Source organism: Tauraco erythrolophus, chromosome 3, assembly GCF_009769465.1.
Source record: "Tauraco erythrolophus isolate bTauEry1 chromosome 3, bTauEry1.pri, whole genome shotgun sequence".
Classification (NCBI taxonomy): domain Eukaryota; kingdom Metazoa; phylum Chordata; class Aves; order Musophagiformes; family Musophagidae; genus Tauraco; species Tauraco erythrolophus.
Genome location: NC_141467.1, coordinates 79,765,013 through 79,781,823, shown reverse-complemented (window position 1 = coordinate 79,781,823; position 16,811 = coordinate 79,765,013). Strand labels below are relative to the sequence as shown.

The 16,811-nt window shown below is 42.3% G+C and overlaps 1 protein-coding gene across 2 annotated transcripts in view; it reads right to left on the bottom strand.

The window, feature by feature from the left end:
- Positions 1–15,913, bottom strand: part of PTDSS1 (phosphatidylserine synthase 1) — a 28,007-nt gene extending 12,094 nt beyond the window's left edge. For both annotated transcript variants that reach the window (XM_086609479.1, XM_086609480.1), the window contains exons 1-6: positions 15,735–15,913; positions 10,331–10,422; positions 8,735–8,779; positions 6,515–6,639; positions 3,085–3,243; positions 433–584 (exon numbers count right to left, since the gene is read on the bottom strand). In XM_086609479.1, coding sequence (XP_086465605.1) covers positions 433–584; positions 3,085–3,243; positions 6,515–6,639; positions 8,735–8,779; positions 10,331–10,422; positions 15,735–15,913 — 752 coding nt within the window. The remainder of the gene's footprint in view (positions 1–432; positions 585–3,084; positions 3,244–6,514; positions 6,640–8,734; positions 8,780–10,330; positions 10,423–15,734) is intronic.
- Between the last annotated feature and the right edge of the window lie 898 nt (positions 15,914–16,811).

Genomic DNA, 16,811 nt, shown 5'->3' with positions numbered 1-16,811 from the left:
ATTCCAAGTAGTGCTGACTAATGCCTCATCAAGGTGAGCCCAAATCTAGTTTTAAAACATTGTATAATGAGAAAATAATCACAATTTGTTTTGCTCACTGCCTTCTTGAAAGTTTTACTTGTACAAAACAAACTGAAAATACAAAAAGCTTTACTATTTTATATTTTCATTTGGCATCAATGCTTGTATCTTAGATTGCAAAGGAAAATTTTATGCAATCATATTTACAAATATATGCTGTACAGTAGCATTACTAGGAGACGGATTTTTAACAGTTAAAATAAATTTACAGCACTGTTAGTGCATGCAGATTGCATGCTATTTCTATACCACATGGATTTTACATATGCAAAGAAGGTCTATTTCCCAAGGAAATGAATTTAATAGTATAACATTAAACATAATGTTTACCAGGCTTTAACTCAGACCTACTTGAAGCTTGCCCAGTGATAGGTCCTCATCTCCAAGAAACGACAAACTACCATGCCCAACCAGATGCCACCCCCGTTACAAAGCAGGATGTCCAAAATGACTTGATCCCACCAGCATTCAGCAAAATTAGGCAGAAGATGCATGAAGAAGAGCTACAGAACAGAGCAAAAAGATTCTGGGTGAGGAACAGCACAAAATTAATATAAATTCACTTTTTAAGTACAAATTTAAAAAAAATCAGCTTTTCAGTACTTGTCATACTTCAAGGACATGAGCCACAACGACTGAAATTTGATAGGCATCCTTCTATTAAGTTCAGAAGGCCTTGGATAAAACCACACAAGACAGAGGTTTCCTTCTTACCATTCCCTGTTGGGGCTATGTTGTATATAAGGATATCATGCAACTCTTGGCCTTTCAAAGATGATACTCAGAACATTTATAGAAATGCATGAAACAAGCAAAACTATTGCATTTCTTGGGGGAAAGGTGTTCTGTGCTTTAAAAAAAATAAATTGAAGGTCTACCTGCATCCCAACTTTAATCCGATAGTATGGAGCACAAGCCAAGTGTCCCATTTCAGAGCAGAGAGCCAGCTGAAATCCATTAATGCTAACAGGAGATGCTCAGCTAAATCCCTATGTAACTGCCCTGATAACTTCTGTAGGTTTCTTATGACTTTTCTGAATTAACTAATTCATTAAAAATCCATTTGAGTGCTGATAATCTCTCTATATGTTGAACCTTACCCAACACATTGTCTGTTCCAATAATCTGCCTTTCAGTAACAGGGAATACTAGACACCCCATGCGGTGTCAAATTGAAGATGATGGTCGTGTGATGATCGACTGAACGATAAGAGTGCATGTGAAACAAATACAAATGTATTCTTTTCCAGAGGGAAAAAATGAGTCCAATAACCAGCAAAGTTGTTTTTTGTGGATGAGTACTTGTGAAATCCCAATCTTAAGCAGTTTCAAAATAGCTTAGAAAACAGCATATCCTTTAATGCCACAGAACAAAAATTTGTTTTGAAAAGGAACTCACAGCATCGGTATTTTCAAACCAAGAAGTTTAATTTTAAACAACTAAATTCTTACGAATGTTTCTGAACTATAAATGTCTTGTCAGCTGAGCCAAGAATTCTCAAGACAGCAAGCTCTATGGAAGACTATGATTTTAAAGACTAAATTCAGGTGTTTACATCTACATTTAGCTTTTTTAAGTGTGACAGGTTAGACTACGCTGTCCCAAAAGCTGATAAAAATGGGATTTTTTTTTTTTTCTATGAAGTGTTCAATCAAAGAATATAATGAAATTAAACTCGTTCTTATAGAAACGCATCCTTGGATTTTAGGTGACACATATTCTATTAATCAAGCTCTAGGTTACAGGCAAATGAAAATACTTAGTCTGAATTCTTAAAATAGATCTAACAGTAAGGACCAGTAGCCCAAGCAACAGTCAAGTGACTGAATCAAGTTGAGTATCTGTATTTTTTTTTGTTAGCCAAAACAGGATTTGAAAGTGTCTACAGTCAAATGACTTAAGCATGTGCTTGGGAGAACTGTGGTAAAACTGAGTAACAAAAATAAGTCAGTGGTCCTCCAAACCATGGTGCAGGGGACTACACTGCATGTGAACTAGCTTAGATTCAGGTCTAGTAACAATCACGTTTTTATATCAGTGAACATGAATAAACGAGGCTTGTGGGGTACAATTTAACAAAAGAAGTGGCTACGCACTCAGGCCTCATGACAGAAAACAACACATCAAATGGTGTCTTGCTATTCATATAGACTTCTCCTCATGGGTCCTCACACCTTCCTCAGGGATCCCTCAACTTCATTTCACTGTACAGTATGCATGAATACACACGATGTGTAATATGGTTGTATTTGGGGTAAGGGGATCATGACAGTAGATCACAGACGTTAAAAAGTGAAAAAGGAATTGCTCTGAATCAGGGAATATTAGCCAACATCTGAAGTAATCATAGAACCATAGAATGGTTAGAGTTGGAAGAGACCTCAAAGATCATCTAGTCCCAACCCCCCTGCCAACCCTTCACTACACCAGGTTGCCCAAAGCCTCATCTAATCTGGCCTTGAATACTTCCAGGGATGGGGCACCTACAACTTCTCTGGGCAACCTGTTCCAGTGCCTCACCACCCTCTGAGGGAAAAATTTCTTCCTTATATCTAATCTAAATCTGTCCTCTTTCAATTTAAAGCCATTGCCCCTTGTCCTATCACTACATGCCCTTGTAAAAAGTCCCTCCCCAGCTTTCCTGTAGGCCCCCTTTAAGTACTGGAAGGCTGCAATAAGATCACCCCGGAGCCTTCTCTTCTCCAGGCTGAATATGAGTGTTGACTCCCATAACAGCAGAAAACCAAAACACAGATGGCACCAATAGGCTGGCCTAGACTTCCTTCCTATTCAAGTAGTAGTATGTCACTTACCTAAATCCTATCTTGCTGTTGTCCACTAATGCGACTGCACCAATTGCTCAGCATCTGGTTCATAAGGCTTAAAATGCAAATCTATACTGCAAACTAGCGAGTCATGCTTCTAGTAACATTCACACTCCCCCTCAAGAACCATTCATGTCTCATAGATTGGCTTATAATTAAGACAAATGGCTGACCTACCTCGGTGAGCTCCCAAGTGATGCTAATAGTCCAGCAGAGCCCGTAGCTGCGGATCAGCAAAGCCTTCATAGCCCAGCCCCAGAAATGCCCAAAAGCAAATATATCAAAGTGGCTGAGGATTCTCTCCCAGGTGATAACATGACAGTTCACAGCATACTCCTGTTAATGAAAAATTAAAAACAAACAAACAAAAACCCTCAATGAACAGGCAACTTCAGGTACAGTAGAAGGAAGAAACTTCTCTCTATCCAGTGCAACAAGCCTGAAATTGTAAGGATATTAAAGTATGCATTATTCTGCTTTCTTGTCCTTCTAAACTCAGGAGGAAAAGTTTCATTATTGAGACTCAGTGTCATCACAGTGCACCCCTAATTTAGAAGGAGATAGAATAGACCTTGGTGCCTGAAGGTGCATGTATTTCTTATGCGACAGAGCAACAACAGGAACAATATAGCCAATAATAATAAAAGCAGCAAACAGTACTCCAGGAGACCGTTTTTTGCTTTTCTTTGGGGTCTTGATTTGAAATAACCACCTTTCCCCATTTTCATGCTGTCTGGTGTTCAGATGTGGCTCGTCAGTGGCTAATCCTAACCAGTTTGTGATGTTACGTTACTCATCTAAATGTTCATCTGAGTATATTTTGTGTTTTATTTTCCTCATCAAAGCAATTTTCCAGAACATTCATATTGCAAAAGTTTGGTCACCAAGCTAAAGAAAAAAAAAAAAGGAAAAAAAGGAGAACTTGCAATTCTTCTGTCAAGATGAGTGGCAGATTCCTTAAGACTATTAATTAATATTCTAGTCACCAACAATAGAAATGTGTTCATAATGTGGTACAGCAAGTGCTAGAAATCACTACCCACTTAAAAAAAAATCCGTACGCCATCAGGAGGCTGCAGCTGTGGGGTCTGTCTCATCACTAGGCACAAACTGAACTATTCCCTATTGGAAACACACTTTTAAAAAAATCCCTCCTGAAATACACATTGCCACCTGCAGGTGACAACACAGCACTGCTCACTGCTGTTGAACTAAGAAAGGATTTCTCTTTCAGATCAGAGCTATTGCTAATCCTGAATAAATGAATCATGATCAAGTTGAAAAGGCAATGGCAGAGAAAGATTTAAATCTTGGTCTCCATAAAGAGAAGGATGCACCATTTCACACAAATACTTCTACTATCTCTCATGCTCCCCATCAGGAGGTGATTTAAGTCCCACTACGAAAACGTAAGTAACCCATACTGCTGCTGGTGCTTCCTGAAGTGAAAGAAAAGTACTGCTTCTCACACATGCCAGTGCTGCTGGTCCTTCAGAGAAAGATGCACCACCTGTCCTAAGGATGGCAAAGCTGCAACTTTAGTGCACATACCCACAGAGATCTGAAACCGACTCATTTGCTGTATTCCCAGTACAACTGGGAACACCTCGGCAGAATGGTGGACAAACCCACCCACATTAAAGTTTCATTTCACGTTTCTGCTTCTTTTTCCTCATACACACATATATAAAAACAACCAGGTTCAAAGCTCAGGAAGGTCTGAGTTGAAGTCACTTTGGCACCTTGATCTACATGCACACAAAGTCTTATAGCCAAGTGTCTCATTTCCTAGCAAAAAGCATGAGAAGAACTGAATGCACAATGGAAGGTGCAGGCTCCTAGCTACACCATGATATCTGAAATTCTGTGATGAGTGAACACAATGAGGTTACTCCAAAAGTAAAGTTTTTTCAGGGCTCTTGCTTTTTTGGTTTTATTTTTACTGGGGCTTTTTTCCCCCTCTATCTCATCTTTCCAGCTGCAGCTCTGCCAGTAATACAGTGAACTATGTTGAACTTTTTTTTATACTCAAGCAACTTTGCCAGGCCTGTGCAAGATACCAAGCTGCAGTCTTCATTACAGTTGCACTTTAAAAATTTACTCCAACTTTTAAGTGATGGTATGAGGATTGCAAAGTAGTACAGAGAAAGTTTCCACTGACTGCTACAGTCAGGGAATCTGCTGAATTGTGGTTCTGTGCCAGTAGTAATACTAGTCCGCCCTCTGACTTGAATCTATTTATTTCTAACTTAAATGACAGGAGAGCCAGGTGATTCTGCCTTACCAACAGAGTTCTTCTGTCAGCTCCCTTTTGTTGCTCAGCAACATCACTAACCTTCATGCTCATGCTCCATTTGGCAATGTGTCCTCCCACCACCCTAACAGCAGGCTGCCCACGCCTCACCACCACCACATCTCCTGCAGAACAGAAAGTCACAGCCCTACTCGGGATGCTGGAGTTGCACAACATGTACTGCCGATCAGCTAAGGTGCAACACCTGAAGTATCCAGAGTTTTCCAGGTAAGGACCCTGTGTGCAGCCCTCACTGCCAATCAACTACTGTAAGCTTACTGCATAGTAAAGGTTTCCATTCCCTCTGACATGCTACAGGGGCAGGAGTTTGCAGCCGCTCCTCATGAGGTGCCGTAGTAGTTTGCATGTGCAGTAAATTGCTATTTGCTAAAGACAATCAGTGCATTTCCTTACTCTTGAGGCAAGATAACAGCACTTACTATACAACAGATGACCATGGTGCACAAATGCATAAACCTAAGGGCAAGAAAGCATGCTGGTCACGTGGTGGGCAGTAATTTGATGCGATAGTGAAGAGGACAAGACTGGCCACTCTTGCCCCTCCATGCAGTAAACCTCTTCTGCTTGGTGCTCAACTACTCACATCCTCTTTTGCCTGCCTCCCAACATACCTCGCATACTTCTCAGGCCTCCTTTTACTACCTCAACTCCCTATGCTAGTGTCCTCACCTGAACCAGACGTTTTCTGTATTGAAAACTCTTTGCAAGCTGCTCAACAGGCAGAACAACAGGCCTGGCTTTCCATGCCACTCCAGATCACAGTCTATGGAAGTAACTTCCCAATGGTAACAGCACCAGTGCTTAGCTGGGTGACCAGAAGGCAGCAAAGCCCTGCAGTTGCTGTAACTGGATTTCCACATACTCAGTAGCATGCCAGTTAGGTACTAATCTCAGAGTAATAAGGCAAGACCAAAGTTCTTTGACTGCAGCATTGTGGCATCAAAAAAACCTGACCTAGCGGAGACACACCATACAGGCCTCATTTAGATACTACCTTGCTAAGTCTATTTTTAGTATCCAGGCTCATATCTATTATTTAAAGGAATCCATAGCCACTCCAGTGCAAACATATCTCAAACTCGCAACTGCACACCCATTTAAATATCTGCATTAGAAAGCTACAAAGAAGACTGTTTCTAACATTGATTTCAATGTAAGGAAACAGCAGTTGATACAAAAGGCTCATTGACTTTCCCAAGTATAGGCACAAACTTGCACTGCTCATGCCAGCAAATTCATGTAAAACATGCCTAAAGTAGCCAAAATGTCCAATAACGTGCCATGGATACATACCATAATATCTGCTTCCCTTGTGGCGTATCGAAGATTAGGATCCAGCCAATACATCACTGCTTTCACCTGCTCAAAGTTAAGGAAGAGCACGAACACCAGGAAGAGAAAATAGAGCACACTGAGACCTGCAAAAAGACTCAGCTTTAGAATCACGTTACTCACAAAACTCCTTGGGACATAGTCCAAAAAGCTGCTTTCAAACTGTAACTATAAAACTATGCATGCCCAGTTTGCACAAATGAGTTTTCTACACACAGTGGCTACATGCAAAAAAGCTTAAGAGACACAAGTCAGATGGTAATCTCTAAGCACTCAGCAATTCATATCACTGCCTGTTTCAAATGATATAATATATGCTTGACTGCATGAACCCAATCAAAATAAAATCAGTCTAGTCAGTTTAGACATGAGTAGCGCAAGGCTGTGATCAGGAAGCTCTTTAGAAAGAGATACATTAGGACCCCAGATTTGGATTAGCTCTGTCCCTTTGCTTTAAGTATTCTTGGTTTCACTACTGCAGGTTCCTAAGTCTACATGCAGATTTCAACACAAAGATCAATTTAATAATCCCACTTGGCAATTCTGAGCTCTGCTGGCAAAAAAGAGTAGTTATAAATATAAACTAATGCATGCATGAGTTATTTTTGTGAATTGGAAAATTTGCTGTTAAAGCTTTTAAAGATAAAGATGATCACAATTTGTTTTCACTCCATTGTAATTTTTTTTAAAAAAGAAAAACTTGTAAGACGTTAAGAGTCCTAGGTGTAGACCTGTGGGCAGATGAAGCTGCTACTGGGAGCATATCTTTACACTATTCACAAGTTCACAGATATCTAACACCACATTTGGAAGAGGCATATAAACACTAAAACCATTTCCATAGTCTAGCACTCAAACTTACTTGTGTCCTGCAGCAACGCCATGGAAGGCAGAAAGATCAATGTGAATAAACTTAGTATCTGCCATCCAAAATAAACTATCACAATCACAAAAAGATATTTTAAACTATAACCAGAACTCACATGTTATTGACCCCCAGTGTACACTAGAGAACAACTTGTGTTCAAATACACACACATAAAGAGAAAGTATATATACTGTCCTCCGCAGTACATCCTAAAACCACATCAGGTAAGCAGATGCCAAACTACTACAAAAGTACAGCCTGCAGGCAAGGGTGCACCCTGAAACGTTGAGGACACACTACTCCTGCCTTTCATCTACTGAACAGGTCTGAGACCTCAAGCGTAGCTAAATAAGCCATGTCAGAAGAAGCAGAATTACACAGGGAAAAATGTTGCTCTTGATTTTGCATGCTCTTTTCCCAGGAGTACAGGGGGTCAAGCTCTGACAGTGTCAACATTGAGAATGACCTTTGCTGAAACCTGAAATGAGCAGTAGGATGCGTGTCTCCTAAACATCACAAGGGGAAGGATTTTTTAAGGACTACTATCTAATCAGCAGTATCCTCTCAATGTCAACAGATGAGTAATCAACTACTTTGGGAGGCTACTTATTTTTAGCTATATAAGATGGCGGGAGAGAAAAAACATTCAGTCCCCTTAAAAAGAAACAGATCAGTTTTTAAATCAAATGTGTCTAATTCTCTGCAAATGTGCTTAAAGTCTAGGGTATGCTGTGAACCTGGAATTATTTAAAAATAAAACTCCTAACGTTTTTGCCATGTAATTCAGACATTTAAAGAGCAGAATTTCACTTATTAAGTTTGGTAGTAAACAGAACTATTTTCCAAACTATGAATGCAACTAATATTTACAGGTATTTTTGCTGAAATTTTAAGTTGAGAATATGAATATATACATGTTAAAAATATTAATAAATGTATGTTAAGCTACAGAAAAGCATCCTACTAAACTGAATTTAGTTAGAAGTCAGACAGTATATGCAGTAGGTAAGAAAGGTGTAGGAGAAGGAGATTAAGAAGCAGCAACACAAAACAGGATTTAAACACTATCAGAATAAATGATCCCTTTCTGGTGATTTAGTTTACACCACCTTGACACAGAGTAACTAACTACAATGACATTCCCAAACATAACTAAGAACAGATTATAAGCTAGTGCTCAGAAGTGGGAGGGAAGTGACATTCACGCAAGTCTGATGCACAATTATGTTTCATGACAATTCCATTCATCTGAAAGTTAAAACAGCCGGTCCTGCAGAAGCACCGAAAAAGTCAGAAACACAACTTGAACTTACCAAAAACCATCCTCCATATTGCAGGATGGGGACGTGTAAAGGGTCCTGTGGACAGTAAACAAGAAGCCTATTAGAAGACACGTCAGTAAGAAGCACATAATCTATATTTTAGTATATCCTATATGAGGATTTGGCATTAGCACGGATCAGTTCTCCATCAAACTATGTAATATACCCAAAAGCGGGGGCTCTATGTTAAAAAAAAACCAAACGTTAACAGCAGGTTTCAGAGAGGAAAAGGAGACTGCCAATTAGTAGGGTGCAGATAAAATTTTAAATCATTTTTATGGAGTTGTTTTAGAACAGTAATATGCTGTTTGCTCAGCAGACACCATATCTCAGGTGTCACCTGAAGATCTCTTGACCTGGTTTCTAGACCACAGCTCACACATGGCTTGCTCCTAACGAAGTCATCAAATACAAATTTCTGTGTGTTAGCAAAGAAACACGTTGCTTAGCCTTCAGATGACCATGAAACATCAGCAAACAGGCCTCTTAAAACTTTAAAACTGAATATCATATATCTGACAAGAAGTAAGATACCTATGCTCTTTACCAGTGTCTATATTATTTAACTTAGAGCCAGTGATTAAACGGACTTTATCAGATTAAAAACCTTTCAGTTAATGTGAATTGCAGAGAATGTAAGTCTGGTGAAACTGGAAAATCTCTAAACATGAATCATACATTTAGGTAGCAAGAAGTGCCTGAACAAATTTTCAGCACACGCTGCTGACTGCACCACTGTATGCGCAAAGCTCATTTTTCTCTGGCACTCAGTTTTTCAGGGAGTGCTTTGTGAAAATTATGGATTAATGATTTGTAAAATATGAGAAAAATACGTCCCAACTCTGAACTACAAAGGTGCCCTGAGCACAATCACTATTTTTTCCTGAACACTGCCAACCCTGAGACAGTTTAGACTTGATCCAAAAATTATACTCCTGTTGACAGCCATAAGAATTAAAAATAAATACATAATAAATAAATTTAAAAAAAACAACCACAAAACAGACACACTAGGAAGACAGCATTTTCTCCACGGAATTAAGTGCTACGCAAGTGTTTTTACCTTTTTGCACTTTCTGCTCCTCAAACAATTACCAAAACTTTGGTCCAATTTAAGTTTCTACTGAGCAACTGCAGTTTTACATTGTAATATGATCATTTCTAACTAACACCAGCTTCTGGTAAGGTAATTTATGTAAGGGGTTATATTGCTGAGAATTTGTAGAATGACACTTCTGTTAAGGCACAGAGGCAGACTGCTTTTAAAAATAATGTAAGGATCTGGCAGCATCATTACCTAGCAATCTGAGCTGCAACTACGCACCTGCAAATAGAGACACTGATTTTGAAAACTTGACTTCCTTGTTAGATACAGACAAGCTATAAATAACTTGCATTTTACCGTTATCTCTGCTCAGTATGACTGCAACCCATTTTTAGACTGTTCCTTAACATAAAGGGAGTCAAGAAAAAAAAAAATGCATTTAAAAGTGGTACTTTAATAAAAACCAAAATAAATATAGTGGCAATAAAGAGAAATTCAAATGTTACAAAAAGTGAAGTTCAAACAGTATAAACCTTACTCACCATTAGGAAAAGCTAGAACACTGATGATTAGGAAGAAGAAAATCACCGAGAGGATACCCCTCCAAATATTATCCTCTGGGACAGAATCATCCCTGAAGAGACAGACAACATCAAAGTGTTAAAGTACATTATAAGGATGAAGTGAAAAGGCTCTGAAGATATCATATTATTTAAATAAAGACTACATGAAAATAAGAAATAAGCATGCTCATTATATAACAGGTCAAGATAGTAGCTGCACTGAATGGTTTTCACTCTGCACTTCTGGGTGTTCGTTTCTCACAAGACAGTTAAACATATAATCCAGACATGCGAGCCATAAGCATTGTTAGAAGTCAATGCAGAAGCAATGACTAAATTTAATGCAAGGTGAAAAAAATCTTCCTGCTTTAACATTCACAGAAACATCATCAAAAGTACTTTTACACAGCAGAGATCTAGACCAAAAACTCTGGAAGCCTGGATGCAATTCCTAGGTTTCCTTTTTTTGTTTTAGTGCTGCTCGAAATCCCCTTCACTTCCCTTGGGCTGTTCCCAATGCAAAATGCCCGAGGTGAGTGCAGAGAGGGGGGAAACAATGATTACAATCAGCCTTTGGAAATGATTACACAATTTAGAATCTGTGTATAACAGAGAGACAGCAAAACTTAAAATAACCAGGGAAAAATATCAACTTCCTTTTAGATCTATTAAGCCAAAGCTCTGAATAAAATACCAGGTATTATTTGTGCTACTGTCATATTATGGCCAGAACAGAGACCTAAGAATTCATTTTGGAATGCCACAGCAAACTTGACTGAGCTCTACTTTCTTTGCAGGCAGGTAGAATACGGCAGAAAGCAGCAAGATTAACAAAAAAAAAAGCCCATCCAAGGCCTCTACCCAGCCATCAGCTTCTAGGATACTTCAGTAATACAGAATGAAATAAACTTCAGATCATCATAATATGCACAGCTAGTATTTCATAACATCACCCACTACAACTCAAAACAAAGTTTTACTATCTGGGTAATTTTCATGTACTTAGGATCAGTTTAATCTATTTAAATATATTCCTTTATTTATTCCCAACCCATGACACCAAAAACTTCTCAGCAAACTTTAGAGGGATAAAGCTCTTCCTGGCAGATTATCTGTCACACTTCTGGACGGATCAGTAAAGAATCTGTGACTGCATAAATGTGCTCCACATTAGACATTTGCTGCAGTTATAAAACATTTCTCACTTTGCCAAATTATTTCCCTTACCCTCAAAATTGAACCTTAACAGCTCCACAGCAGACTTTCATCATTGTAGGCATTTAAGCACTACGTTATTTTAACTGTATGGCAGGAAAAGGGACATTAAACATGAATGGTTTCTCTGCAGGCCTTAGAGACTCCCCACAGAGGGTTTGGTTTTTTTTCTAAACCAGCTCAGTACAGATTTACCAATCATTTTCCTGCAGGCATGCTGCATAGGCTGACGCTTTCATGAACCCCAAGTTCCAGAGCTTAACTCTGGCTCCCTTGGCAATCTCAAGAGCCTCTCACCATTCAGCCACTCCCAGCCAGAGCCTCCGGCTCGGATGGCTCAAACAGCAAAGCCATATTCCTGTTTTAACACATGCAAATAATACACACACACATGCTGTCACAGGTGTCACCAAGTGGGAGAACTTCTCTTCTTTTGAAGAGAGAATACATTACTAGAGTGACATCACTGTACAATTCAGCGTGGCCAAGAAAGAAGTGAAAGACACTGTGATCAGATCACTTTAATTGTGATGGGCTGGGCTGCAGATCCTCACCTTTGCACATCAGGATTCCGAGTACTACTCAGATCCAGGAAAGCTGTCCTAGTCATGTTGTCACCGCTTCCCCCAAAAATCAACAAGATGTTGTATGCAGTGTTAAACTGCATTTCATTCCAAGTGAGTGGTAGAGGCGCTTCATTTTGGCTTGGAGATACCTTTCAAAAGGGATAGATTATCCAATCTTCTCGCCAGAGGCAGGTAAAAACAGGTGCGAGCAAGAGACTCACTACTCTGCGCTAGTTAGGATGAGAATTACAGTGTTTGCCTGGAAGAACTATTTTGGGGAATGCCAAAAGAAACAGGGAAGCAAAATAACTGTTGGAGGAAAGACACAATCACAACAAGCAGGAAAATGTGCTAAATCATCTCCCCACTTAGCCTTAGAAATTTTGATGCCGACTTTGAAATATAAGCATTCATGCAGCAAAAACAAGGTTTCTAATGCTTGTGTAGGAGGACAGATGAAAATTCTCTCAATTTAAACTCACTTTGCCAGTGCATTTTTTAATTCTGTAGCTTTTCGGAGAAGAAATAATTTAAAACACCAAAGCACATAATAACTGTATAACCTTTTCCTCTCTCCTGCTCTTCTCCCTGCTGCAGAGCACTACATTACCAAGTGTAAACTAGTAAGTTATTACATCATGAATAAAAAAAATGAAGATGCTCAACTGCGGAAAAAATAGCTAGCACACTAAATTTAGAGCATGTTTGGGAAAAAAAAAAACCTTCCATAAACTCCCTAAATCAAACCTAAATGCACAATAATCCAGTTTAATCAACTCCATTAATCAAGGGATGTGAAAGACAACAGCCCTACACCCTTATAGGTCTTACTCCTGCTTCCATAAACGCCTGCAACTTCACACCAGAAGCTACCAATCTGTCACCTTCCTCAGTCCTGTTGTTGAGCTCCACAAAATATCCACTCCAGCATCCATGTGTCCTCCTGCTGGCTGCCTCCAGGCTCATCAGAGAAGACCACATCCCTGTCTCCAAGGAGGAAGAGGACAGGGAAAGCTAGAGCCACTTCATGCCTCCTCTCCAGGGCACAGCCTGCAAGCACCTGTGTCTGGCTCATTCAGCAGGAAATAGCCAAGGCAGCTGCAGGCATTGTCAGAAGCACTAGATGGATCTGCTTTAGAAAACAGAATACCTTCTACTCCCCACTTTAACATGGAGAAGTTAAACACACTCGCATTTCTTTTTCTATATTACTATTTCTACCTGAAGATTACTGCTATCTGAAGTTCAGCTTCACCTTTACCTGTCAGCTGAAAGCCAGTAGCAACTGCTCTCAGCGATGTCAAGGAAGACTCCATGTTATGGCTTGGTACATCCCAGGGAAAAGCATTTTCTAAGTTTGTCTGAACTCCCACATATTTCTGATATAAAACAATTACAGAAGACACAAGAAAGACTTTAAGGGAAGCAGAATATCCTCTATGTATGCTGAAGTTCCTGAAAAAAATAAATTTTACTTAACAACATCAGTAGGAACGTATCATAGAAAATCCCCTGCTTGACAAAATGACCAGGAGAGCTATGGAACAATTGACAGCACAGGGGAAGCAAAGAATCACTTGTCACACCTTACTGGGAAGTCTACAGCGCCTTGTGCCCAGGAGGTGGAAATGTGAACACTGACACTGAAGACTCAATGCAATAAGCTGATGGGAATAGAAGGACCAGGCCTGGGAGCACATACTGTAAGCATGTGGGGGAAATGTCCCCTCCCTCCCAGCTTTCCAAAGAGTACATATGGTTTGGGTAGCATCCCAAATGAGGCAGCACTTTGGTGCTGGAAACTCCTGCAATAGTCAGAAATAGTATAAGGTGGGGTTGAGGGAAGGAAAAAAGAAAAATCAGAGTAGCTTCCACAACCTGAGAAGAGGAAAAACAGAGAAGAGTTAAAGAGAAGTCAACAGGTATTTAAATACAGGAAGTGAGGCAAAGCAGAGACAGACGGGGAAGAAAATGAAACTGAAGAAGTTAGAAAGCTAGCAAGACAAATACAAAGAAAAGCTAGCAATCCTCTTGGAAAACCACAAACAAACATCCCAGAGTGAAGCAATATTCTTTGGGCCCAAGTGACTCCATAGTTCTGAAACTGCTGCTTGGCTCATCCTCTGCTTGAAAGAGTTAATGGCAAAATTCCTTTCCTTCCCCAAAGGTGAGCGATCAATTCCATTAACCCTTCAGAATGATGTCTGGATGAGAATCCCTCAGTTTGACCTAAATTAGCCCTATAGTGAGAAAAGCGATCAGGCAGGGAGAGATGGGACAAGAGGAGCACCTGTAGCAAAGGTCTCTAATTAAACGTCGTACGAAAGCACAGAAACATGTCTCTGATTTGAGAGTGAAGAAGGGACCCCTGGAACATTCTACCTTAGCTTACATCTTGTTACCTGAGTAGAACAAGGTATACGTTCACCAAAAATATCTTCCTTGGGCCATACACAAGTTGAAACAAGAAAAGGCATACCTCAGATCATTTACAACTACACTATTTTATGTTTCTTTATGCTCCTTTCTCAGCTCAACCCAGGCTTGATCATTATTTTCTTGCTGATAAAAACTATACATTTGGATTCTTAGAATAAGATAGAAGATTACACACTGAATTGTCAGGTCTAGGAACAAACAACGATGTTCTGTCAAATGCAGAGTTTAATCACAAGGCCCTTGAAATCTGTGATTGTGTACATACAATGTCATAAAAGTGTAAACGAGCCCAAAACACGATGCACAACTCGGCCAAAACCTCTCAGAATCACTGTTTGCCCACAGACTGCACGATTTAGCCCAGAGGAGGATCATGTTATCATCTTCACAGCTCCATTCAGGAGGCAATAAGAAGTATGAACAACTTAGAAAAATACTGCAAGATATCCTTCAGACTGCACTGCTATACCCTTTGTTTACAAATAAGGCTCCTGAAAATAACTGTGTCCATTCTTAGCTTTCTTTCCATGAATGACTGCAGTGGCGAAGTCCACAGACCTGTTCCTGTGGTGGGGAAAGGATGTGGCTAAGCATATCAGTACCAGGGCCTAAACCAACGTGTGACTGGCTACACACAAAGTATGCTGTATAAAAACAATGACACAAAACAGTCACTCCTGTCCACTGAATGCTTGGTAAACTATCTACTTGAGTGATGTCATTGCTATGCTTCTTGATAGTCTAATAAAAGCCATTTTTAGCAACTGCTTGAAACACACACTCATTTTGGTAAAGGCTTTAACAGAGAGCCACAAAACGATCAACAAGTTCCCAGGAATTACAGCGAAGAAGAATAACCGTTCTCCGAAAGCAGGGCCTCCCGAGCAGGGCGCTCTCCAGCCAGCGAGAGATGCAACACCCCTGCCCACACTGCATACGGCAAGCCACGGCCCGGCAGCAGGTCTCCCGTTAACCCGCCTCCAGCAGGAACCACCGCCCGCCGGAGCCGCGCTGCCCGTCCTCGCCTCCACGGCATCGGCCCCCTCCCCATCCCCTGCCCCGGGAACCCGCTTCGCCCCACGGCCGGGTACGCGCGGCCGCGGCGCCGCCGGCACGCAGGGGTGGGGCGGGGGACCCCCGCGGCGGCACCGGAGGCCGCGCACCTGGTGAAAGCGAAGGCCATGAGGCTGAGGATGGTGAAGCTGAGGAGGGTGATGGTGTGCGGCCGGTAGAAGAACTCCAGCGTGATGTCCTCCACCTGCTGCTCGTTGATCATGCGGAAGTGCAGACGGTAGTTCACGTCGTCCTTGCTGAGGGTCCGGCTCCCCACGCACGACGCCATCTCGCCCCCTTCTCCTCACCTCAGCCACAGCTCCGGTTCTCCCTGGGCTGGGCGGCCCGGCCCGAACCACCCCAGCCACCCGCGCCGCCTCCCACTGAGGCGACGCCGCTGAGGAGAGAAGCGCCGCGCCCGCCTCGCTGAGGGGCGGAGCTCGCCCGGCCGCTCCCGCAGCGCCCTGCGCCCACGCGGTGAGGGAGGAAGGAACGGAGCGCGGAGGGGAGGCGGAGCCGCGCCGCCCGCTTCTAGCGAGCAGTGGGAAGGACCTTTTTCTGCCTGCCCCCCCCCGTCTCTGCTCCCGAATGGTCTCGCCCGAGTTGAGACCGCGGGTGGGGGGCACGCACGTGGGCTGGGCCACGCGCGGGAGCGGTGTGAGGGGCAGGTGAGGCGTTGGCGGGACCCTCGGCCAGCCGGGCTGTGCGGCGGGGGCCGCGGCAGGGCGGGGCGGCCGCGTTTGCCCTCCCGCGGGCCGGGGTCGCGGTGTGCGGAACGGCACGGCCTCACGCGGGCTGTAGGCAGAGGCGGCAGGCCTGGGGCGACGAGCGCGGCTCGGCTTCCCCTCGGCCCGTGGTGGAGTGTGAGGTAGTGGCTCTGTGCGGCAGGCCTCGTCCCTCGGGGAGGGTTTAGGTCCCGGCTGGGCTTCCCCCGTGCTCCCAGGGGAACGGCTGTCGCACAGGGCAGCGGCCGGTGGCGTTCAGAGCCGGCTCCTCCCCTCAGTCATGCCTCCTCCGTTTGTCTCGCGTTTAAAGCCTCAAAGCGGCTACTGAGTGCTTTGCTGGGAGTAATTTCTGCTTTAATGCTCGCAGAATTAACGCTCCCACTCCCGGCCCTGCGGGCGAGGTGAGGCAGCGCCGGCGTTACTCCTCGGCCCCTTCTCTCCCAGCAGGATGCTGTGCTGAGG